A 25405-nucleotide genomic window follows, 5' to 3' on the forward strand; every position below is an offset into this window, starting at 1 on the left:
GGAAAGGCAATGTGGAGGGGCCTGGGAGGCCCCAGGCAGACACCCCTGCCTCCACAGTGACCTGTCCACACCCCAGGGAGTGAGAGGGCCCCCTCCCACATACCTCCCCCCCCTGCGCCCATGCCTGGGGCACCGGGAGCCATCTGGGCAGGAGGTGGGGGTGGGGGGGCAGGGGCTGGGAGGAGGGAGGCCCAGGATGCCTGGCCCCAAGGTGAGGGAAAAGTAGACCCCAGCTCACGTCTGCCCAGAGCCCCTCTCTCCTCCCCCCAGAGCCAGGACTGCTTTGGGGTTCAGCCAAAACCTTTGAAACCTTTTCCTCCATGGAGCTGGGCAGGTGCTGACCTACCATCCAGATGTGCACACATCTGCCTGCCAGCCGCTTCTCACCGCCCCACAGCTGCAGTCCAGCCAGTGTGCACCTCTATGCTCAGGCCCTGAGCCCTGGGGACAATGTTAGCCAGCGACCAGGGTCCACAGGCCAGCAGTGTCACGTCGGCCCGACCATCTTTAGGAGCCATGTGCCTTTATGGGCCTTCGCTTACCAACTGAGCTGGGCGGCGGGGAGCCAGACGTCCAGCCCTAGCACTCTGGACCAGCAGCTTAGCCCAGAGGCTGGGGTGACCGTGACAGTACCTGCTATGGAGTAAATGCAGCAAAAGGGCTTGGGTCCCTCCCTGGCTCCACCTCGTGGGATCCCGTTGCCCATTTCAGTGCCCTGGAGTCTGGGGCGTCTGGCGCTCCATCCACACTGCCTCTGTACACCTGGACTGCAGCCTCATCCTTCCAGAAGCCCCTGTGCTGGCTGCAGCCAGTGTCTCGGGGCACTGCCCTTTGACTGGCTTGAGGTCTCTGGCCTACGCGTGGGAAGGCGAATTCAGACCCGAGAGCCAGCTGGTGGCCCACGTTCCCTTCCCCATGTGCCCAGTGGGGACCGGTCCCCTCCTGTGGGCAGGTTTACTTCTGAGCCCTCAGGTGGCCAGCTTTATGCCGCCAATTACAGCCCTCTTTTCAGGTTTGTTTTTCTTTCTGTGTGCATAAAATGATACAGCTTTAAATCAACCAGTGATATTTTAGATTTGATGAAAAAGGGTTAGTGTTAGCTACTGTTATTTTTAAAGACCCAGAGAGAAGGGCCCTGGTAACCCCCTCCAGGACTAACCCTTTTCCTCCCCAATAAAGTTGGAAGGAATAGCCTCTCTTGTAAGGCTGCTTAGCCAAGACAGCCCACCCCCCAAATGGTTTGTCAGAGACAAGTCACAGGTGGGCTAACCTACTTCCCAAGGGTCGAGAGGTGTGTAAATCCTCCCTGTCCCTCTGAATCCCCAGGCCCCTCCAGCCAGCCCACTGGATACTAGGCCAAGAGCAGGGGTGTCCAAACTGCAGCCTGAGGGCCAACTGCGGCCCACAATCCATTTTTAATTGGCCCGCAGCAAATTCCAAAAATATATTTAGTTTACTTAAATAAACCAGGTGAGGCAATACGTACTTCACCTCGAGGGTGGCCCGGCTGTTTGTGTATTTCACCGCATATGGCCCTTGGTAAAAAACGTTGGAAAAAGTTTGGACACCGCTGGCCAAGAGGGTCGGGGCAGCACACAGCTAGACCTGCGTGGTCGGGATGGGGTAGGTGAACCAGCAGATGCCACTGGAGCCTGAGTCTGCAAGAGTTCAGATGCCTGCGGCCAGAGCGGGCTGGGGGGTGAGCCCACAGTGGCTGCTTGGGGAATAGCCGCACATGTCATGGAAAGAACACAGACTCTACCCTCCGCTAGTGACTAACCACAGTGAGGGTGGAACCACAGCCAGGGGCCCACAGGTGGTCGGAATCCACTCCCCAGCCTGGAGATCATTTCCGGTGTCACCGTGGACTCAAAGGCTCAGCTTGCCTGCCAGCTCTCTAGCCCAATAAGACACAGCAGGAGGTTGCAGCAAAGAAAGTAAAGGTTTAAGGAGTTGGCGCCAAGCACGAGACACAGGTGAGCTACTGCTCTCAGAACACCTGGCTCCCCATGGCCTCTAGTGGCTGGGCTATATAAGGGAGAAGTTAGTAATCACGGTTACTAACTGGGGGCGCGGGCTCCACTGATTGGTTGGGACCGAGGTGGGGGCAGTTGATGGTGGATGGCTTCAGGTGTCAGTCACGGCATTGCTCGGTCCGGTTTCCAGGGCATGTGGCCCGTGGGTCCATTCTGCTTTCATGAATCTGGAGCTGAAATGTAACTGGGGCCAAGGTGTTAGCTTTGTTTGACTCAAACCTTATTCTAGTTTGAAGTGTGGTTATTGTGTCTTGGTCATGGCTGACAGACCTGAGACTTTATTAAGTGAGTTTGACGCTGACCAGAACCTAATGTCCTAAAGTCTTCGTGGTTAGCAGGAGCGGACATCGGTGTACGTACAGGCAGGGGGGTCTGGGGGAGGAATGCCAGGGAGTCATAGATCTATCAGGTAAACAGAGTCATGCGGATTAAAGCAGAAAGAATGGAAGTTCATGTGGGTTACATCTGCGTGCTTGTCCTTTGGTGCATCAAGGGAGCAGCCCCAACCCCGCGGCCCCACCCCGCCAGGAGCCCCCTCCCCACGCTTCCTCCGGCACAGCGCTGACCTCACTGAATACTGTGTTTAATTCATCCGTGGGGGCTCTCCAACCACAGCTCAGCACTGCCCCTGCTGGGCACTGAAGAGACACTGTCGTCACACGCAGCCCAGACCTGGAGTTGGCAGCAAGGAAGGTGGCAGCCAGTGGTTCCTGCCCTGGGGGGTCTCGGGCCCTCTGAGAATCAGAAGGGAACTAAGGACCCTCTCCAGGACCGCAGGTGCCATGCTGGGTGCCCCTGGCTCGTGCACGGGAAACATGAGGTTTGCAGGAGAGCTGAGTGCCACCTCCCGGCTCTCCTCCCCCCCTCCCACCCCCATCCCTGCCCCAAACGTGCTGCCTAGGCTGAGTCACCTGGGAAGCCCAACTGGGGCTCGCTTTTCTGGTAATTACACTGTTGGTTTTGGGCTAATGCACAGGCAGCATTTTTCTCCTTTGCCGAGAAATGAGAGACCCTTTGAATAAAATGTTTATTGATTCACAAAGTCCTTGGGACACGACATTGTTTTGCAATACATTTAAGTGCACAGGAAAAGTATCTTTCAAATGAAAGACCACAAGCACAAGGGAAAGACAGCACGGTGAATGAGCCACATCAGCTGGTGGAAAGAATGTTCTAGAATGCCCCAACGACACTCCCCTGGGAGGCACCTGTGTTTCAGTGATCTTCTAGAAAATTCTGTGGGGTTTCATGGAGGCAGAAGGGGAGAGGAGCAGTCACCACCTCTAATGAGCGTTGTCTCTTTCCCACCATGGCATTTCCGCAGGACTGAGTACACATATGTCCTCCAATGCATGTAAGGCTGTGAGCATGGATTTTAACCCAGCAAGGCTGTGGCAGCCCAGCCTCCAGCACAGCTGACTGGTATGCTTCCACCACCCCAGGGAGGGGAAGGTTCCACCAAAGGGCACACAGCCTGACTCAGAGTTACCAACGAGGGAGACCAAGGTCTCCTTTGCAAGCACTGGGGGCTCTAGGTCCACATGGCCCCTACGAGCCGGGGAAATGAAGCCACCTCCTGTCTCACACCTGCCATCCAGCCCAGGTCTATAACGATGCTTTCATTGAACGGCCTGGGTGTTTGTGTTTTTCTGGTTTTTGTTTGTTTGTTTGTTTGTTTTTTGACAGCTTCCTACCACATATCTATAGTTATTATTATTCCTAAGAATATTTTATTTGAATTGCACCTTATAACTTATAAGCACTTACAGATGTCCTGCTGGGGGTAGGCCCTGGAGAATCAGCCCAAAGCAGCCCAACAACACCCAGCTAGTTGGGAAAGAATTTGTCAGGCTGGCTCCCCCAGGCTAGAAACTGTCACTAAAGAAAACCTTGACAAAGGAGCTGACCGCTGTCTGTGTGTCTGAAAGGAAAGAACTCGGGACCCATCTCGCCCTGGACCTTGGGTGGGGACCAGCGTGGCGGGCTCTGCACGACCCCATGGGAGAGGCCCTACCAGAGTTCGTCCCTCCATGTGCTGGACCCCAATCACAAAGCCCACCCTTGTTCTGCAGGGAACAGCCTGGGGCCTGAAGGGGAGAGGAAATAGTGATGAACAGGACTGAGGAAGGAATTGTGTCCATTCATTTACTTGCTCTCCACTCCACACGACACACCTCCATCGAGAGTCTGCTGACACCATCTGGGCTCCCTTCTCTCTTTGAACTGTGAAATATGAGAAATGCAATGCACTTCCCGGACCCTGTCCCCTAGGTCCCTTTGGCGACAATGATAGTGGGTGCTCCACCCAGTAGTGGCCCCCTCGACCACTAGACTGAGAACAACGCTGTGACTAAGGGAGCCCCAGCCTCTCTGGGCTCTCCCAGGGCTGAGTGGGGTGGCTGAGTTCGGGAGGCAGGCCCCCACCCTCCTGGCCGCCTGGACACCTGGGCTCTGCCTGCAGCAGTAACTCTCTCAACCATCTGTGACCGTGATCACAAGGCCCGACGTGACCTTGGGGGCGGGGAACAGGGGCCACGTGCTCTTACACCTTCACCAGAAAAGGTTCTGAGCACAGATATGCTTCACGACCTTCCCCAGTTAAGACTCTGATCTTTCCTAGCAAACCAAAAACCATCAAGATGCAGGAGGTACACCCAGTCTGCCCCGCCCACGTGCTAGGAGGAACCAACACGGAGCAGAGGGAGCCAACTGCAAAGTTTCTCAGAGATGGGTGCTTCCTGGGGGACCCCTGCACCAGCCTGCCAGGCAGCCTGCCCTGACCACCAGCTGTCAGATGAGAAGCCTGGGAGCCCTAAACCACTGTCCACAGAATTTACCTTCCAAACCTGGATGGTGCTGGAAGCGAAGGGGACACTATCAACAACGAGGCTGGAACAACAAGTGTCCACGTCACCTTCCCCATAATGACAGCTGTCACTTCCAGGAGACCCACTGTGTACCGGGCACTGGACAGGGAGCCTTCGGACCCACCACCTTGAAGCATCACTACAACCTCAGAAAGGAGGTGGGGAAACTGAGGCTCAGGGGAACACACTGCCCGAGTGCCACACAGCAGCCACATGGCTGAGCCCAGAGCTGAAATGATCCACAGCCTGTGCCATCTCCTCCACTCCACAACTGCTGCCCCACACAACGAAGCTGCAATTTGGGGGTCCCAAGTGGCATATCTGTCACAGACCAGTGCCCCTTCCACTGGGCTCCAGAGAGGCTGGGCCAGGCCCTCAGTGCATCTGCTGCAGGCAGAAGTTGTTGTCCGCGTGCAGAGAGCTGTTGTGGGCGGACGCCTGGTGCCTGTGGTCCTCAGCAGCCCACTGGCCAGGCTGGCCAGGACCTGGCGGAACTGCTGGCGGAGCAGGGAGTAGAGACAGGGTCGGCCACCGCCTTGCCCTGGCTCGGGCATGTGCTCTGCTGCCCGGTGAGTGCTGACGGTGACAAAGCCGTGTGCTCCACCAGCCTGCTGGGGTGTTGAGCAGGTGGCTCAGCAGCGGTGACCACACACGCACACGCCCATGCTCTGGAGGTTTGGAAGGTTCCAGAACCACAGCTGAGTACAGATGGCAGCACTGACGCTCCGGGCTGAGTGGCTCTGTGCAGCTGCTCTGAGCCTCAGGTGCAAGTGTCCGGTGAGGGGCACACAAGGGCTGAGTCTGGGAGCAGCCCAGCTGAGCCAGGTTCAGAAGATGCTGCCAGGCAGACACCTCCCGTAAGCCTGAGGCAAATGGGAGCCTCACAGCCACGTGTGTGGACCAGGTTCTGAGCAGCCGCCAGATTAACCCACAGACGTCGGACATGCAGCTCCTTTCAAGGTCCCGCCCCTAGAAGGGTGTGCATTTGTTCTACTTACTCTATATTTGCTAAAGAAATTTCAAAGACCTTCTCCCAGAAAATTCTTTTCAGACCTGGGGTGAGGTGCCAGGTTCTCCTGTGGACACCTCGAAGATGAATTTGCCCTGGTTACAAATATCACAAAGTCCCCGGTAGCCTGGTGGTGTGCCTGAAGATGGTAAAGGGGCTAGGGACCGGTGACTTCTCCCCGTTTGTAGGTGGCCGCCCTTGGGTTTTCTTCATTCAGTCAGTGTGTGGATTCTGGCCCTAGGTGTGCAGCACGCAGACTGTGTGTGTGTGGGGGGTGTGCTCAGCCTCAGGCGGGCAGTCTGGGGGAGGGAGGGCTGTGCAGAGTGACCAGAATAGGGTGCTGCCCCAGCTTCGTCCTTCCATAGAGATACCTGCCATCAGAGCTAAGCGCCCATTAAGGTGGGGTCACCTGGGACCAGGCACAAAGCCCAACAAATGCTGAGCCACGCATGAAAGCTGCATCTCCTCATTAGCACTCATGACAATCCCAAGAGGTTCTATTTTATCCAGATTTTCCATAAAGGTCTCGCACTAGTGAGTCACAGAGCTGCCAGGGTCTCAGGGCCGGCACGGTGGGAACCAGGCTGAAAATTCAGACACTGCAGCTTTGTTCCGGTTTTTCCTCCTGCACACATGTGTGCTCTCATACAGACACAAATACACACATGCACGGGCCCTTGTACACATACTGAAAATAAGAATAAGGCCCAGCAATCAACACAATACGCTCCCTCATTATTCATTTATAATTTCAAAAGCAAATGCTCGGGCTGAGTCCACGTGCAGAAGCTCGTGAAACTCCAGCACGAAACTCCAGCACTCGCTCCTCACACGCATGCACACCCTCACAGCCCTGCTCACATGCAGACACACGCGTGCACACACAGACACGATACCCAGACGCGATCTCAGATAGATGGCCGGTCCTGAGAGAACGCCCTGGCTCCGTGCGCCTGTGATTGGCCCACACGGTTTCCTGAAAACGGGGGAACTCTGCCAGGTCCCATGAGAAGACACAGTGTCCACCTGTGACCCATAGAAACCCACCCTGTGTCCCCAAGTCAGACAGCAATGGTGGCTAAGAGCCACATGACGCACGTCCTGAGCACTGACTCTGAAGGGCTCTGAGGGGAGCCTTATGGGGTAGAGGGCCCACTCCACTCCCACGGAGCCTCCCCAGCTGTGGGAAACGCAGGCCCCTCCCTACGACACTTACCAGACCAAACCAGCCCAGGACACAGCCAGCCTGAACAGACGAGCTGACCTCGGAGGGCATCCCAGAACCCAGGAGAATGTTCTTTGAGCAAACCCAGGAGCCTGGCACCGTCCCCATGCCTACTCTCTCCACCTGGGTGGGTGGCTTGGGCCATAGTTGACTATTATCTCCTTCAAGGAGCCCCTTCCCTCAGGGTAGACTTTTGCCACAGCACAAGACAGGGAAGAGTGGGTACCACCCACGGAGCTTGACCACACGTGGCAGGGACCTGGCCACACAATGAAGATCCCAGAAACCTATAGGCAGAACACAGACCCCTGTTGCCCTCATCACAGCACTGTGACAGTGGTACCCATCAGGCCTTTTACACGAGACCTTCCCCAATCTTCTGCAAGCTCCAGGCCAGGGTCTCCAGGGATAGCGATGGGTGGAGGAACAAAGAGATCACTCACCCCGCTGTGAGAGTCCTGAGCCCCCAGCCCAGCCCTCCAACCAGAAATCAGGAATCCACACAGGGGATGCTGAGTCAGGCCTGGGTCTGACCCAGGTCGCGTAACTCGTTTTGAAAGCTTGCTAGGATTGGAAAGGGCCAGATGCTAACTCAGACCCCACACCTGCTTGTGCCCAGCCACAGTCTCCTCATTTATAGCATGGGACATGGGGCAGTGACATCTCCATCCTGGGCCTTCGACAAGAGCTGATGGGTGGTCCCAGGTGCCTCAGGTGTGAACTAGGGGCCCTGCGGATGTCAGCTTCCCTTCAGGTCCCTGGCCGAGGAGCCTTACAGGGGAGGCTTGTAAAAGGCTGGACTGACTGAGGTCCAGTGGCCCCCAGGACAGGGGCCCAAGTGCCAGGACCCAGCTGGTCACAATATATGGGGCAAAGCAGAAGAAGAAGGACCAAATGAAGATGCTGATCTTCCTGGCGGCTTGCTGGGGGCAGTGCCCCTGCTCACAGAGGCACCACTGGCACGTGCTGCAGAGAGGGCCTCAACCAGGGGCAGGGAGGGCAGGGGGCAGAGCCCAGAGCTGGACCAGGCACGTTCAGGTGAATGTCCAAGCTGGAGAGCCCCAGCAGGACAGAGGGACAGGGCCGAGAGAAAGAACGGAGTAAGAGGCAGGTTTCTTTTGTAAGGGTGAAACAGTGAGGCACGGGAGGGGGCGTCAGGAAGCAGGGGGCATAGAGGGCGTCTCCCTTCCCTTTCCCTCTCTAAGCCCCTCACCTCCAACTAGCAATGACGTCAGCTGGAGATTCAGTGGGCAAACGCACACCAAGGAGTGTGAAGACAGAATCGGGCAGACCCTCCCCAAGACTTGAGACACCATGCCAGGCAAGGGCCCTGTCAGCAGGGCAGACATAGGAGGAGGTTCAGGTCCACACGCACCTTCCCCAGCAGGGCAGTGTGTGACCGCCCCACAGCAGGGCGTTGGGGCAGACTCCAGCCTAGGGCTAAAGCGCCCTGTGGTTTGTGGACACACGCAGACGCTCAGAAGGTCTGGCCTCCGGGTGTGCAGACGCACGGAGCATGCAAATAAGCCAATGTGGAAACTCCAGAGCAGCGGCAGGGGAAGCCCCACAAGGCTGTGAACACCTGGGGCTCAGGTGCAGCCCCAGGGGCTGGGCCCCAACGCGCTGGCCGGCTCCCTGGGTGCAGGTCCAGGAGCAGCGCGAGCGCCTGCGTGGTGCCCACGTCTGTGCGCCGGCAGTGGCCGCGCGTCACCCGAGGCACCTATAGCGAGGGAGGCTGAGCACAGCGAGCGGCAGCGCCAAGCCCACGGCTGGCAGGCGGTGAAGCGCGGGCCCTCGGGTTCCCGGGGCAGGCGCAGAGAGCGGGGCGCGAAGGAGCTGCTGTAGCCGAGCGGTGAGCTGGCGAGCACGGCGAACGCGAAGGCCAACGACTGTGTCCACGCGTAGGCCAGCCGCAGGCGCGCGTCCGGTGGCCGCAGGCGCCGGGCGTAGAGCAACGGGAATCCCACCGCCAGCCACTGCTCCGCACTCGGTGCCGCCGCGATCAGCGCCGCGCTGGACGCCAAGAAGGTGTCCAGGAAGCCGACGGTACGCCTGAGCAGCACGAAGGGTAGGTCGAGCGCCGCCAGGAGCAGGTGGCCCAGCGACAGGTTCGTCAGGAAGACGCCAGAGGCGTGCGTGCGCAGCTCAGCGCTGTTGGCACAGCGGAGCAGCACCAGCGCGGTGGACAGCAGCGACAGGGCCAGCACTCGCGCCAGCAGCCCCGCCAGCTTCTCCTCTCCCGAGCCCAAGGCACTAGCGGCTCGCCGGGAGCCCCGCGGGGGCCCATGCGCTTGGCTCCGCTCCGGGAGGGGAAAGTGCCCGCGGAGGCCCGGAGATCCAGAGCCGGCGGGCAGGACCCGGAGAGGCACACGGAGCGGCGACTAGCACGGGGTTCCGGGAGCCCTGGCCAAGCGCGCTGCGCTGCGGAGCTGGGAGTGACCGCGCGCCGCGGAGCGCGAAGCCGCCGCACTTGTGACCGCCCGCGGCGCTGTCCGGGGTGCTGAACGCTCTTACCGTCCTCGACCTGCCCTGCGGTTCAATCCAGGCGGGAGGGCGCGGGGTGCAGGGGCACGGAGGTCTCTTTGCAGTTACCTTGTCTTTTCTTCCCTCCTTATGGAGTGGCGGGAGGGGGCTCCGTGCCCCTCTGCTCCGGACCAGGTCGGTACCTGTAATGGTCACACCTCCGCTGGAGCGTCCGGTAGCGACTTGTGATCAGCTGAGACGCTAGCGAGCCTGTCCACTCCTCCAGGGATGCGACGGCCCTCACTGAGCTCCTCGTCCTCCTCTGCGCTAGTTTCAAACTGGAGTGACCCGGAGGTTTGTGGGGGGCGGGGAGCAGGGAGACTGAGGGCCCGTGCAGAGGAAGCAACAAGGAGGGAGGAGAGAGAAAGCACCCTGGGGGTGTTGCGTTCCCCTTCCCCACCCCCCAGCTCAGGGACAGAGACTGGATCCAAGCAAGGTGACAAGAGTGGCAACCGAGTTGGGGGGGAACGAGGGAAGGAAGGAGATGAGGAAGGAAAGATAGAGGAGGGGAGGGAGGGGGGAGGAAGAGAAAAGCAAAGAGGGGGGAGCGAAAGGCAGAGGTTTGGGAGATGCATGCAAACACCTTTGGAGCTGGAGCTCTGCCCTTCCCTGTGCGTCTTGGAGGCCCTGGAAGGGGGTGTCTGTCTGTCTCCCATCCTTCGCGGACCCTCTGGGCTTCTGAGCTTAGTCGCCCTGTGAGAACCTCCCAATCTCTTCACTGGCCAGTTGGCAGAACAAGGACGAGGGGAAGGCCCTTGGAGGATGTGGTTCCAGGAAGCTTCTTGGCATTTTCTCTGCAGTAGCAGCCCAGACGTGAAAGGAGACAGAAGGCAGACCCTCACCCCGGCTTTGCCCACCCCCATCCACCCTCACCAGACGCTCTGCTAGCCTCGCCCGTTATGAAGAACAGTGTGGCTAGTGGGGAGGGGGCTCACCCTCGTGGGGGTCTCCTGGTGTGATAAGGACTGGAGAGAAGGCAGGTGGCTGGGGGAAGCAACGACCGTCACTGGTCCCATCACCCCAGCCACATGGCCTGGGACAAGTCACTTAACCTCCCGGGCCTCCTTTGTTCTGTATAGCAGAGCTATTAATAGATAGTAAGGGCAGTGCACACCTAGGCTGTGCGGTACCGCCTGTGGCTCCTGGCTACCTGCTGGTACCGCCTGCTCCGGGCTGAATACTGTGGGCACTTGTAAGTGTTTCTGTATCTAAACACAGAAAAGCTACAGTAAAAGTACAGCATCCAAGATCAAATGGCACCTGCAGAGGGCACCCACCGTGAGCGGAGCCTGCGGGACTGGCAGTGGCTCTGGCTGAGTGAATGGGTGAGCAGGGAGTGGACGTGACAGCCTAGGCCGTGCACGACTGGAGACTCTACAAACACTGAACACTTTTTCTGGCTGTGGAGTCATTTCAGCCTGGACTCAGATCCTGGCCGCTCCCTCTGAGCAGTATGGCCTTAGCCTTTCTGAGCCTCAGTTTCTTCCTCTATAAAATGGGAACATGACTGATACAGTCTGAATGTTTACCCCCCCCCCCCCAGCGCCAATTCATATGTTGAATTCCTAACACTCAATGTGATGGTGTTAGGAGGTAAGGCCTCTGGGAGGTGCTTAGGTCATGAGGGTGACACCTCTAGAATGTTCAAGAAAAAACCCCCTTCTTATCCCTCCAAAATACTTTTTAGTTCAATAATTATTTATTGAGCTTCCACTCTGTGCCAGGGGTGGGCTCATGGTGAGTAAAGCCAGACCCAGTGCTTGCCCTCAGGGGCTTACAGTTCTGCCTGGCCTGACAGTAGGAAGGCAGCGGGACGGGTGCAGGGAAAACAATGACTTCTCTGCAGGTCTGTGGTACAAAGAACAAGGGATGCGGAGTCTGACAGACCCGACTTGTAGGCCCAGTTCTGCCCATGATGAGCTGGGCAACCTTGGGTAACTTCCTCAGCCTCTCTGAGTCTTGTTTTCCTCAGGGCTCCTCCCTTGAAGACTGCAGATTCTAATGGGACTGGGCACAAAGAAACAGCAGGCTGTGTGTGTGAGGTCAAGTGTGACTGAGTGCCATGTGGACATGAGGAAGGGCTGGCAAGGTAAAGGGGGATGGGAGGTGAGGAAGGAGGGAGAGAAGGCTAGTGGGGGGTGGGGGTAGCATCTCTCCTTCTGGAAAGAGTCAGCCGGTGAAGGCTCTGTAGTGAGTGGCACCAATGCTCAATCTGTCTCAGAAGCATCAGCTGCTGCCAGGTGTGCGAGGCGGAGCCCAGGGACAAGGGGAGCTTTCAGCAGGGCAGGGGCAGCTCCTGCGGTGGCTCAGGACAGCTAAGGGAGAAGGTAAGCTCTGTAGCTAAGGACAGAGCACCGGCACCCAGCCTCCATCCGTGCTGGTAGGTGAGCTGCATCCAGAGTTCTCTCAGACCCCAGCGGCAGTGAGCCCACAGGTGCCCAAGCCTTCCTCACCATCTGAGGAGCTAAAGTCCCAAGAGCAAGGCACAAACCCTCTTACTTTGCTTCCTGTCCTCGCACTGCTTGGCCCTAGACTGAGGCATGGTCCCAGGAAACATGCTGCAGATCAGGCTAACTAAAGTTCTAGTCTTTTGGCCAAAAGACTCAACAGGCAACCCCCACTCTGAGAACCAGAAAGTCCCAGAGACGTCAGAAAGAGGAAGAAGCTGGAACCTGACCCATAACATTGTTTCTGAACCCCTGGGCTTCACGTGTGTGGGTCTGATGGTAAGCAGAGTACCAACACATTGAGAGCTCAACTGAAGTGTAGACCACCTCTCAGGTCCCGGACTGGTCACTGGTTGGTGCCCTCACAGGACAAACTGCTGCAGAGACTTTGAAAATGGAACTGATGTTAAAACCACAACCCGCAGAGGTTGCTTGAAGCCTGTGAGCTAGACCCAGCTGGATCAATTTCCTGCTAAAACAAAAACATTAACACTGCATGGGATCTAATCAAGATCCACAGTCTCAAATATAGTATTCTACACGTCCAGGATACAATCCAGAATTGCTTGGCATACGAAGAACCAGGAAAACTTCAACTTGCATAAGAAAAGACCACCAACAGATGCCAATACCAGGATGACTCAGACGTCAGGATAATCTGATGAAAACTTTAAAGCAAGTATAATAAAAACAATCCAAGAAGAAAGGGTGAGCACTGTTGACATGAATGGAAAGACAGGAAGTCTAGGCAAAGAAATAGAGGATATAAAGAAGAACCAAATGCAAAACTTAGAACTGAAAAATACAGTAATCAAATGTAAACTCATTGTGTGGGCTCAGAAGCGGAAATGGCAGAAGAATGGGTGAGTGAACTTGAAGACAGAGCGATAGAAATGATCCAATATGAACAAGAGAGAACAAAGAGATTTTTTAAATGATCACAAAATCCCAACACCTTATCATTATAAAAACACTCAAACTAACAATAGGAGGAAACTTTCTCAACCTGGTAAAGGATGTTTATAAACAACCCATTGCACCCAAAATACTCAGTGGTGAAAGACTGGACGTTCTCCCCTAGAAGTGGGAACAAGACATCAGCTCTCATCACTGCTAGTTCACATCGTCTGCCAGGTTCCAGCCAGAGCAATCAGGGAAGGAAAAGAAATAAAAGGCATCCAGATTGGAAAGGAAGAAGTAAAATGATCTCCGTGTTCCTATGACATGATCTCGTATATAGAAAACCCTAAAGAATCTCCCCAAATCCCACCAGACCTAATTAACAAGCTGAGCAAAGTTGTAGGGTCTGAGATCAACAGACAAAAATGAGTTGTGTTCCTATACAGTAGCCAGGGACGATCCCACAGCAGAATTAAGAACACCATTCCACGAGAGCATCAAAATGAATAAAGCACTTAAGAATAAATGCAACCAAAGATATGCAAGACTTGGACACTGAAAACTACAAAATACTGTTGAAAGAAAGTAAAGAAGACCTCAATAAATGGAAAGACATCTTGTGTTCATGGATTGGAAGACACAATATTTGTTAGGGTGGCAAAGTTCCCTAAACTGACCCACAGCTTCAAAGCAATCCCTATCAAAATTCCGACAACCTGTTTTGCAGAAAGGGATACACTGATCCTAAAATTCATGTAAAATTGAAAGGGAGCCCAAATGGCCAAAACAAGCTTGAAAAAGAACAAAGTTGGAGGATGGATGCCTCCTGATTTCAAAACTTACTACCAAGCTGGAGTGTCCTGGCATAAAGATCCATGGAGTAGAATTGAGAGTCCAGAAATAAACCCATACAGTTACAGCCAATTGATTTTCTACAAAGACCAAGACCATCTATGGGGAAAGAATCATCTTTTTAACAAATACTAGAGGAACAATTGGCTAGCCACATGCAAAAAGCAAATAATTTTGGACCCCCGCCACTTCACACCATATACAAAATTAACTCACAATTAACTGGAAGACCTCAATGTAAGAGCTAAAGCTATAAAACTCTTAGAAGGAAACATAGGTATAAGATTTCATGAACTTAGATTTGGCAACAGTTTCTGAGATATGAAATCAAAAGCATAAGCAATAAAAGAAAAAATAAATAGGATATCCTCAAAATTAAATACTTTTGCTGCAAAGAACACTCAAGAAGGTGAAAAGATAACATATAGAATGAAATGAAATATTTGCAAATCATATATCGCATAAGGGTATAGTATCTAAAATATAACACTAAAAGACAAATAATCCAATTAAAAATGGACAAAGGATCTGTGGACATTTCTCCAAAGAAGATGTACAAACAGCCAACAGATACATGAAAAAATGCGCAACGTCACTAACCATCAGGGAAATGCAAATCAAAACCACAATAGATACCACTTTTCACTCGCTAGGACGGCTGTGGTCAAAAACAGAAAATCACCTGTGTTGGTGAGGATGTGGAGAAATTGGAACTCTTGTGCAGTGCGGGTGGGGATGTCAGGTGGTACAGTCACTATAGAAAACACTACGGCAATTTCTCAAAAAATTAAAAATAAAGTTACTATATGGTCCAGAAATTTCACTCCTAGGTATATCATTTAGTTCAAGAGATTTGAAAACATATGTTCACACAAAAACTTGTACACTAATGTTCACAGCAACATTTTTCTCAATAGCCAAAAAGTGGAAACAACCTCCCGGTCCATCAACTAATGAGTGCATTTTTTGTAAGTGTGCTCTATGCACACAATGGAACATTGCTCAGCCATAGAGAGGAATGACACACTGACACACCCTACACCTTAGGTGAGCCTTGAAAGCATTATGCTAAGTGAAAGAAGCCAGACACAGAAGGCCACGTACTGTGATTCCGTTTATAGGAATCGTCCTTAACAGGCAAATCCATAGAGGCGGAAAGCAGATTAGGGGTTGCCAGGGGATGGGGGAGTGACTGCTGACAGGTGTGGGGGTTTGCTTTTGGCTGGAATGTTGTGGAATTGCGTAATGGTGATGGTTGCACATTGTGAATACATTAAAGACCGTTGACTTGTACACCTTAAATGGTGACTTGTATGTGAATTACATCTCAATAAAAATGCAATTTAAAAAATAATGAAAAAATGAACAAAGTTTCATAGTCCAGTGGGGAAATAACAAAAGGCGAAACGTGTGTGTCATTGGGTTCCCAGAAGGAGAGGAGGGAGAGGGTAGTGCAGAAAAAAAAATCCAAAGAAATAATGGCTGAACACTTCCCAAATCTGGCAAGAGACATAAACTTGAAACAACCCAAACGTCCTCCAGTGGGCTAACAGGTAAAGTAGGAGGCTACATCCGGGTGACGGAATGCTGGCCCGCGATCAAAGGGACGGCCCGCTGACACAGGCCATGGCTTGGACACGTCCTAAAGGCAAGGCACTGCGGCAGGAAGCCCTTCCCTTCTCCCATGCCCGCCTGCCCTGCTTAGGTGACTTGTATGGTACTTCCTTTAGCGTCTCCGACAGACCATTCCCATGTCTTATTGCATTTAGGTGACATTCTGGAAAGGACAAAGGCGTGGTGATGGAGGGCAGATGACTGGTGGCCAGGGCTGGGGGCCGGGGCCGGGGGCGGGCCCAGGGCAGCAGGAGGGGTCTCTGGGGCAGCGACCCGACTGCGGTGTGCTTACGCGTGTGTGACAATTCCCAACACTATGGCCAAAAAGGTGAGAGGCCTGTATGATAATTAAAACGAGGAACTATATGAACTTAAAGCAGAACATTTTTTAAACCTGGGTTCAGAGGAAAGACATTCTGGAACCCCAGAATGAGAAAAGGTGGGAGAGCCTCATTGTTAGTGTTTTGTTTTAGGGAAAAACACTTACACGTGCGCAGGCATTATGGTTCGCCAGCCGCCTAGCGTTTCCATGTGTGCCCTTCGCATCCATCAGGCCAGGTAGGAGAGCAAACATCAGCTCCCAGAGAAGCCAGTCCCTGACACGCAGTCACGTGGGCGGATTGGTTTCTCTGCCTCCCGCGCTCACGCCTTTCTGTCTATGGCCCAAGACGGAAGAGGAGGCACCAGGAGAAGCGTCCCCATCCCGAGGGAGGCGGGATCTCTCCACGCCCACTGTGCGCTTCACGCCGGATGGCCGGGAACTCAGGGTGCACGGAGTGGCCAGCCCTGACTCCCCCATACAAGCCACAGGCTCTCTTCCTGCCCCAGTTCCTTAGCTATAAAACTGGACATAAAACACGAAGATACAGAAATAGGAGGTGCCAAGATTCCAGCGCCTCGGGTAATAAGGTCATCATACTTCATTGCGGTTCCCCACTTTACCGTGTCCACCCCGATCCCCCACCATCATGCTCTCCTGCCTCTAGGAGGCAGTCCAGACATGGCTCGTGAGTGGAGGTTCATTGCATGTATCTGGCACTGAGATGTAGGCGCCGTTCTGGTTCCATTGGCAGCGGCTTTCTCTCCGTGGTGTGTAAATGACGAGGCACCTAGAACAGACGGAGGGCGTCTAAGAGCGGATGGGATGTGGGTTATTCATCCACGCAGCAGACACGTGCGGGGCGCAGACTGGGCGTCGCCCACTGTGCGCCCCGCTCCCAGGGCCAGCCGCGCCCACCATGTGTTTCTGGCGGTGGGCGGGGCAGACGAGTGAGGGGCGGGGCCAGGCCGCCCCAGTGCTCTCCGCTTTGAATCTGGGCTGCAGCCGCACTCTGGCCCAGACCCTCCTCATGCGCCACCCCCAACTCCCACTGCAGGCCTCCTCCACTGCTGACCTCCCCGCCCTGGAGCCAGAGCCTCGCCAGTGAAATCAGAGCCCAGACAGGCCGACCTCCGGAGGCCTGCTGGCCTCACAGCGGGAACACAAACCTTCCTTTCCTTAAACTGGGAATATTTTAAATTCCACAGGACGCCCCATCAAACTCTTCCAGAAATATTTCCTGAGCAGCACATTCTTGAGTCTCCCTTGCAATGAATGCATCTTCCTTCTGTCCTTTCTCTGCTTCCCTTTGCATCACGGAGGCCCAGAACCTTCTCTGGCTCACAGGGAGGTCTGCAGGGGTCTCAACGACAGGCTGTGAGTTTTCAACCTCCATCCATCCCAGGGCCTCCTGGAGATGGATTTGGAAGCTCTTGTCACCTGGGGAAACACCTCCCCCAGGAAGACCTCCTGACCACCCCGGCCCGCTGGGCAGGGTTACTTCTGTCAGTAGTTGTCAAGCTGCCTGTTGGGAAAAACCAACCACCCCAGGCTGAAATGTGGTCCTCCTGTGTGTGACCATGTTCAGCCCGCGTCACTTGGGATTTGTCACATGAACTGGTGTGTCTACATGTTGCAGTAAGATGACAACTGATGATGACGTGCTTCGGTGGTGCTGCGAGGTCGCACTGCTACAAAGGTCATTCAACAGTTGCTCCCGATTTTCTGCACTTGCCCTGGACCTGTCACTAACATTTTGAGGACAGGTCAGCCCCGGGTGTCAGCCCCCCAGGCGTGACCTGCCCTGAATCTCACCGACAGAGGCTTCTCAGGTCTGGTGGGTCCAGGACCCCAGGGGGAGCCCTGGAGCGAGGTGGCCGGTCCCAGTCTGTCCTGTTCACCCCGTGCCCTGGGAAAGGCTCCCTGGCAGGGGAACCACATTGAAGGAATAAACGTTGGAGTGAATGCGGGGGAAATGGATGAACAAAAGATAGGCAGACAGGTGAGCGAGAGACTGAGAGGATGAGGTCCTGCTGCCTCAGCTGCAGAGTGCATCCTGTGTTGCTGTGCCAGTCCTTCTGGTTGCCAGTCCTTCCGGGTGCCAGTCCTCCAGGTGTCAGTCCTTCCGGGTGCCAGTCCTCCGGGTGCCAGTCCTTCCGGGTGCCAGTCCTTCCGGGTGCCAGTCCTCCGGGTGCCAGTCCTCCGGGTGTCAGTCCTCTGGGTACCAGTCCTTCCGGGTGCCAGTCCTCCAGGTGTCAGTCCTTCCGGGTGCCAGTCCTCCGGGTGCCAGTCCTTCCGGGTGCCAGTCCTTCCGGGTGCCAGTCCTCCGGGTGCCAGTCCTCCGGGTGCCAGTCCTTCCGGGTGCCAGTCCTTCCGGGTGCCAGTCCTCTGGGTCCCAGTCTTTCCTGATGCCAGTCCTGCCGGATGCCAGTCCTTCCGGGTGCCAGTCCTCCGGGTGCCAGTCCTTCCGGGTGCCAGTCCTTCCGGGTGCCAGTCCTCCGGGTGCCAGTCCTTCCGGGTGCCAGTCCTTCCGGGTGCCAGTCCTCCGGGTGCCAGTCCTCCGGGTGCCAGTCCTTCCGGGTGCCAGTCCTCCGGGTGCCAGTCCTTCCGGGTGCCAGTCCTCCGGGTGCCAGTCCTCCGGGTGCCAGTCCTTCCGGGTGCCAGTCCTCCGGGTGCCAGTCCTCCGGGTGCCAGTCCTTCCGGGTGCCAGTCCTTCCGGGTGCCAGTCCTTCCGGGTGCCAGTCCTCCGGGTGCCAGTCCTCCGGGTGCCAGTCCTTCCGGGTGCCAGTCCTCCGGGTGCCAGTCCTTCCGGGTGCCAGTCCTTCCGGGTGCCAGTCCTCCGGGTGCCAGTCCTCCCGGTGCCAGTCCTCCGGGTGTCAGTCCTTCCGGTGCCAGTCCTCCGGTGCCAGTCCTTCCGGGTGCCAGTCCTTCCGGTGCCAGTCCTCCGGTGCCAGTCCTCCGGGTGCCAGTCCTTCCGGGTGCCAGTCCTTCCGGGTGTCAGTCCTTCCGGGTGCCAGTCCTCCGGGTGCCAGTCCTTCCGGGTGCCAGTCCTCCGGGTGCCAGTCCTTCCGGGTGCCAGTCCTTCCGGGTGCCAGTCCTTCCGGGTGCCAGTCCTTCCGGGTGCCAGTCCTTCCGGGTGCCAGTCCTCCGGGTGCCAGTCCTTCCGGGTGCCAGTCCTCCGGGTGCCAGTCCTTCCGGGTGCCAGTCCTCCGGGTGCCAGTCCTCCGGGTGCCAGTCCTTCCGGGTGCCAGTCCTTCCGGGTGCCAGTCCTCCGGGTGCCAGTCCTTCCGGGTGCCAGTCCTTCCGGGTGCCAGTCCTCCGGGTGCCAGTCCTTCCGGGTGCCAGTCCTCCGGGTGCCAGTCCTTCCGGGTGCCAGTCCTTCCGGGTGCCAGTCCTCCGGGTGCCAGTCCTTCCGGGTGCCAGTCCTTCCGGGTGTCAGTCCTTCCGGGTGCCAGTCCTCCGGGTGCCAGTCCTTCCGGGTGCCAGTCCTTCCGGATGCCAGTCCTTCTGGGTGCCAGACGTGCATTGCAAGCCTCCACCCAAGTTTGCCTTTGGCACCTTGTTATAAATGTTTTCCTTTATGGTTTGGACATTTTGTGTCCTGGTGAAGGAATCATTCTCTAACCCAAGATCATAAGAACATTCTCCTGTTTGTTCTCGACGTTTCGGAGTTTTGCTGTTCAGTCAGGTCGCTAACCCACCCAGAATCCGGTTTCATGCTGGTGTAAGATGGGGCGCTAATGTTTTCACTGTCTGCACAGATAAGCAATCATCCCAGCCCCATTTGTCAACGCGCCTTTCCACCCTCCGTGACACAGGAAGCCAAGGCCAGCTATCAGGCTTGGGACCTCCCCGTGGCAACTCCTACTCATCCCTCAGTGCCCAGCTGTGTGGTCACTGCTCTCGGGCAGACTTCTCTGATGCCAGGCCTGGGTTTGGTGGCTCCTCTGGGCTCCCGCAACCTCTCTGCTCCCCTGTCACAACAGAAAACACATGGTTATGCAATCTGACAAACGGGTCAGTCACCGCAGATTGAAATCCTGCTTCTAACTGGGAACCTTGGGCAAGTTCCTTAACTTCTCTTAGTTCAGTTTCCTTGTCTATAATCCAATGTTAAATAAGGGAACCTTTACAAGCTTCCTGGCATGTAGCAGGACCCGTGCGTGATCATACTGATTGCTGCAACGTGCGTTGTGGGTATTACAACCATCTCTTTTCTGTCTGCTTCCCCCACTGACAGTGCTCCCTGGGGGTAGGAACCGACAGAGCAGAACGTAGCCTCGAGGGGACAATGGGAGGACATGACTACCACCATGAAGGGGAGAACAGCTAAAAGGAAGAGCGGCCTGGACTTGGCTGGGAACGGGGCTCCATCCACGTGGCCACCCCAGCCCGTCCAGAGCATTTCTTCTCACAGTGGAAAATCGGCCTTGGCGGCCTGCCCCACTAGAGGCACAACGCCTGGCCAGCTCTGGAGAGGACTTCTCCAGATGGCGGGGAACATCTCGGTTGCATTCCCGCTGAGAGTGCTCTGCAGCCCACAGTCGCAGCCATGAATGGACCAGAAGGGGGGACTGGTCAGTGCAGATTTCTGGGGACATGAGGCCTGTCACCCCACCAGGGACACAGCTGAGCAGGTTCAGCATAGGGATCCAAGCCTTTGACTCTCCCTCCTGCACTAAAAGTCAAAATGGAAAAGCTGAAATGTTAAAACCCACCTGTCCCTTCAATGAGACTGCCTCGCCCTTTCTGTGTCCAGCCTGTGACGGGAACACGGGCGAGAGCAGATGGAGACCCTCCACCTGAGGTGCTGTCCAAGGCCCGGGCTGATGCCCGCCCATCACAGTGACAGGGCACAAGGCACAGGGCAGCGCTGTCCAGCCCGAGACCATCTGTGCTCACCTATCCGCATGTCCAGATGGAGCCAGGCACTGTCCACCCACCTCTCTTCTGGCAAACCCCACTCTTCATGTCAAAGGAGGGTAGTTCACAGCAAAGAGCCCAGACGTTGGCAGCAAACTGTCCTTTCTTTCCTTCCTTCCTTCCTTCCTTCATCTGTGTACCTCAATTTCCTCCTCTGCAAAGTGAGGATAATAGTTCCCGCCCTGCAGGGATGTGGTGTGACTTGCCTTTGGGAGTGAGGAAGTCTTCATTAACCATATTCTTTGCCTGCCCAAGATTGGAGCCAACTGGGAGACAAAGAAATCAGGCAGATGGGAATGGAAATAAAATAGCACGTTTAAACAAACAAAAAAAGCTGGATTCAGCAGAACAGAGCTTGGAGGGGCAGCACTGATGGTTTCCTAATGCTGGCCACCACAGTCAGGCTGCCCCCCCACCCCGCCCCAAGCAACTGTGACCCCTGCAGGCCTCCCCACAGGGCTGCCCCGAAATCTGGCTGCCAGCAGGAGCCGACCATGCTGCACATTTGGCGTGGACAGAGGGCGGAGAAGCTGCACACACACAGCACGCACCCCGCAGAGAAGACCGCCCTTCTGCAAGGGGCCGAGCGAGGGGGGCGGCCGGAGCCCAGGAGAGTTTCAGGAAAATCCCTCCTTAAGGACACTGGTGAGGGAGAATGCATTCTACCAGCCAGTTCCATCCAAACAGGGTTGATATATTATTAGTATATATATTAGTATATATATAGCTTTTTTGTAGCTTATATCAGATTTTCTGCAGAGGCGTTCATGTTGTATGTGAATAAAGACAGTTTCAGTTCCTCATTTCCAGCACGCATGCCTTTTATTCCTCTTTACTGCCTATTGCACTGGCTAGACCTCCAGCTAGACGCTGAGTAGACGTGGGGGAAGCAGGTATCCAGGCCTGTCCCTATTCTTCGAGGCACTCAGGCTTTCTCCACGAAGCATGATATGAATGGTGGGGGTTTGCAGGTGTCCTGGGTCGGCTGCACAAAGTCCCCTTCTATTCCTCGTGTGCGGAGAGTTTTTATCAGAAGTAGACGCTGGACTTTGTCAAAGCTTTTTGGAGTGCCTCTGTTGAAATGATCATGTGGTTTTTCATTTTTAACTTGTTAACGTGGCAAATTACACTAATTGCTTTTTAAATGTTAAACCAACATTTCATTCCGGGATAAATCTGCCTTGGACGTACTCTATTGTTTGATTTGTATATTATTGGATTCAATTTGCTAAAATTTTGTTTAAAAGTTCTGCATTGATATTCATGAGAGACCAGCTGTCGTTTTCTTGTCTTTGCCTGGTTTTGGTGTCCGGGTAATGCTGGCCTCGTAGAAAAAGCTGAGAAATATTTCTTCCTCTTCTATTTTCCAGAAGAGTTTGGATACCATTGGTGTTACTTTTTTCTTTAGATTTTTGGTAGAATTTTCCAGTGAAACCACCTGGGCCTCAATGTTCTTTATGGGGAGGTTTGCAATTAATAATTCAATTTCTGTGATAGATACAGGGCTATTCAGGTTCTGTTTCTCCTCTTGGGTGAGCTTTGGTCTTTTGTGGAATTTATTCATTATTGCTAAGTTGCTGAATTTACTGGTGTGAAGCTGTCCATACTATTCCCTATTTTCCTTTTAATATCTGTGAAATCCATAGTGATGTCATCTCTCTCACTCTCGATATTGTAATATTGTCAGGATCGCCTACAAAATAGTAAAACCCTTCACCCGGACATGCCGAACCAGCTTTTCCGGTACTTCCTGCACATTCCTCCTGGCACCTGCTACCATTTCCTCCTTCCCTCCCTGGCCCTTGCAGCATCACATCCTGCATCAGTTGGGCCCCGAGGAGGGCAGAGCAAAGTAGGATCGGGGATGGCCGCACACAGCGGAAAACAGAATGAAATGGATTAAACAGATCCGTGGTTTTACTGTCTCAGGTAAAGGATACCAGCAGGTAAGCAGTCAGGAGGCGTGAGGTCACCAGGGGCCCCAGACCCTTCTCTCTTTCTGCTTCAACATAGTCAGTGTCTGGTGTCTGTCTTCAAAGTCACAATCTGGCTGCTAGAGCTCCAACCAGCACATCTGCCTTCCAGTCAAGAAGGGAAGAGCAGGGGCCAAAGTGGGTGAGCGCCTGCTGTCTGACCCCTTTAAGGAACGTTTCCGAAGTGCCACTCGGGTATTTCCACTGGCCCAGGCCTGCAGCTCCAACTTCACCTGCTCTTTCCTTCAGCTTCTCCCCTGAGGCGTCACCACACCCACTCCTTCCCCAGCACAACCACCCCAGACTGTGCAACGTCTCCTTCCTTACCAAGGCTCAGAGGATGGTCCTCATTGCTCATCACTCTCCAGATGGGGAAACTGACACCCCGAGAAAAAGGGCTCACCCAGGGTCACTCACAAAGTTGGTGACAGCAGGGTGAGCTCGCCAGCCTATTCCCAGCTAGGGCTCTGGCAGGCACATTCCAACTGGCTGTCTGAGGACCACGTTCAGGAAGGCTGCTTGGAGCATCCGGGGCCACCAGGAGGCAGCCGAGTCACCTCCCAGCAGGTGTGCAGACCCCACTGAGCCCTCGGAAACACGGCTGTGGCCCCAGGCATCGTGGACACTGTCTCACTCGCTCCGCAGGTTCTCTGGCCCCCGACTAGGCCAGATGTGCTGAGCGCGCAGGGATGGGCTCAGTGAAGCCTCCTTCGTCTTCCTAGACAAAAAGCATCTCTTTCACGTGCTTCAGCACCTAACAATACTCACTCATCTGCCTGCCGCCAGAGTGAGGGCACCGCTGACCCCCGAAGGGCAGCCAGTGCTCGTCTCCTCAGCTGGGGCAACACACAGAAACGTGACCTGGGGCAAAGGACATGAGCTCAGGCACGACCCCACCCTGCTCGTTGTCAGGGCCGGAGAGAACTGGAGAAAGAATTTGCTCTGCACAGCGCCCGTCTCCTGCCACGCCCTGCCCACTTGACAGGTGGGCAGCCTGAGGTCCCCAGAAGCCCTTGTCCAGGCTGCTGCTGCCATAAGTCGGGCCTGGCTATGAGGCAGGCTGTGAGCAGATGTGCCTGCCCTGAAATCGCCTCTGCCCTCTGTCGTCCCCCAGCCACCCTGCAAGTGGAGGGCCCCGTTCTCATTTTGCAGATGAGCGTGTAAGTGGCCTGGAAGCCCCCACTGCTGGGAGAACTTTGGGACTGTCCCACCTGGAGCCTTCACTCCCCCATCTCTCTTGGGTCAGGGGGACCCTGGCAGGCTTCCTGCCCCCACCGCTGCCCCAACACCCAGCTGAGGCCAGGCGGGCGGCGTTGGCGGCTTTTGCGAGTGCCAGTATAGAAAAGGCACTTTCAAGGCAGAGATTCCTGCATGCAACTCAGTTCTTGGAAGTCACTCTTTCCTCCTCTGCCCGAGGAGAGGAAAACGGCTCCCCAGGCACCCGCCCTCCCTCATGTCCTGCCAGAAGTCTGTGCCTGGTGGAAACTGGAGAGGATCAGGCCGCCTCCCAGCTGTGAGCCTGCTGCTGACGTGGCCTTGAGCCTGGGTCACCATGGGGAGAATGTGGGGACCTTCCAGAGAGCCCGTGCAGGGAAGAAGCCATCTATGCCAAAATGTCAGAGGGGCTGGCCTTCAGCAGACATGTCTTCAGGGGCTCTCTGGGCAAGGGGGCTGGAGGGGGAGCAGAGAGGACCCCATCAGCAAGTTCTAGGTCCCTTGCTGTCATTCATCCCCAGGGCTGCAGGGGTCCCCAAGCAGCAATGCCATACCTCCCGTTCTGCCCCGTCCTCCCCTGCAAAGCTGGCAGGTGCTGCCCTGGGTACCGCCCTTTGCAGGCAGGGCAGAGTCTCACCCAGGTTACTCAGGAGTGTGTGGCACTAGCGTGCAGGTTCCCTTATAGCAGGCAGTCCTCAGCCACCGGAGAACAACCCTGAGGCCTTGGCTGCACTCCCAGGGAGCAGGAGCGGGGGGGGGGGGGGGGTTACCTCCTGCTGACAAGGAGCTGGGTCCCCAGAGCTGCCGGCTGGTGGCAGGTTCCTGGGGGGGGGGGGGCTGGGCTCCAGGGGGCATGGGATCCAGTGGCAGGTCGCTGGCCTGGCCTCCTTTGTCATCGGCTCCACCTAGAGGGAGGGGCGGCAGGCAGGTGGTCTGGTCAGGCTCCCTCCTGAGCCTGGGCTCTTACCTCACTGGCCTCTTGGGAGATAAGATTGCTCACCACCCCACCGCCCTCCATCTCAGCTCCTCAATTCCCTTTAAAATTAAAGCAGTAAAGACATCGGGAGTGAATTTTTAAACTCTTCCAAGCAGTTCGGGGGTGTGGGGGGTGGGGGTCTGTGCTGCCTGCAGACAGACCTTCTCCGGACTTCCGGTCACCTGGGAAGGCAGCTGGTGACGTGGAGGGCCGTATAACAAGGCCCCTACCACACCACACGCCAGCAGCACTGTGACAAACTCTGTGGTGGGAGGAGTGATGAGAAAGACGCGTGAGGTCTACAGACCCTAAGCAGGCTGTGTCCCACGGTCAGTGTCCGGAGTGCAGGCCCGGCCCTGCCATCGGCCGTGCTGTGGGACCTGCGCGGCCCCTCGATGGTCTGAGCCTCGTTTCTTCATCTGTGCGATGGGAACAGCTGCTCCGATGCGAGGACTCCCGGCGTCCCGACCAGAGCTCGCTTAGGCCCCTGCAGCCTTCCCAGCAGCTGGCTGGCTGGCTCACAGGA

At 55.6% G+C, this 25405-nt stretch overlaps 1 protein-coding gene across 1 annotated transcript; it reads right to left on the reverse strand.

Annotated features, from left to right (window-relative positions):
- Nucleotides 1-6203: 6203 nt before the first annotated feature.
- Nucleotides 6204-25298, reverse strand: GPR78 (G protein-coupled receptor 78). Its single transcript, XM_074319758.1, is given in 8 exon segments — nt 6204-8103; nt 8706-8868; nt 8871-8915; nt 8918-9518; nt 9819-9938; nt 20208-20323; nt 24674-24808; nt 25208-25298. Coding segments are annotated over 8 exon segments (1527 nt in total). The 3' UTR covers nt 6204-7847.
- Nucleotides 25299-25405: the final 107 nt, after the last annotated feature.

This window comes from Rhinolophus sinicus, linkage group LG02, assembly GCF_036562045.2.
Source record: "Rhinolophus sinicus isolate RSC01 linkage group LG02, ASM3656204v1, whole genome shotgun sequence".
NCBI lineage: Eukaryota > Metazoa > Chordata > Mammalia > Chiroptera > Rhinolophidae > Rhinolophus > Rhinolophus sinicus.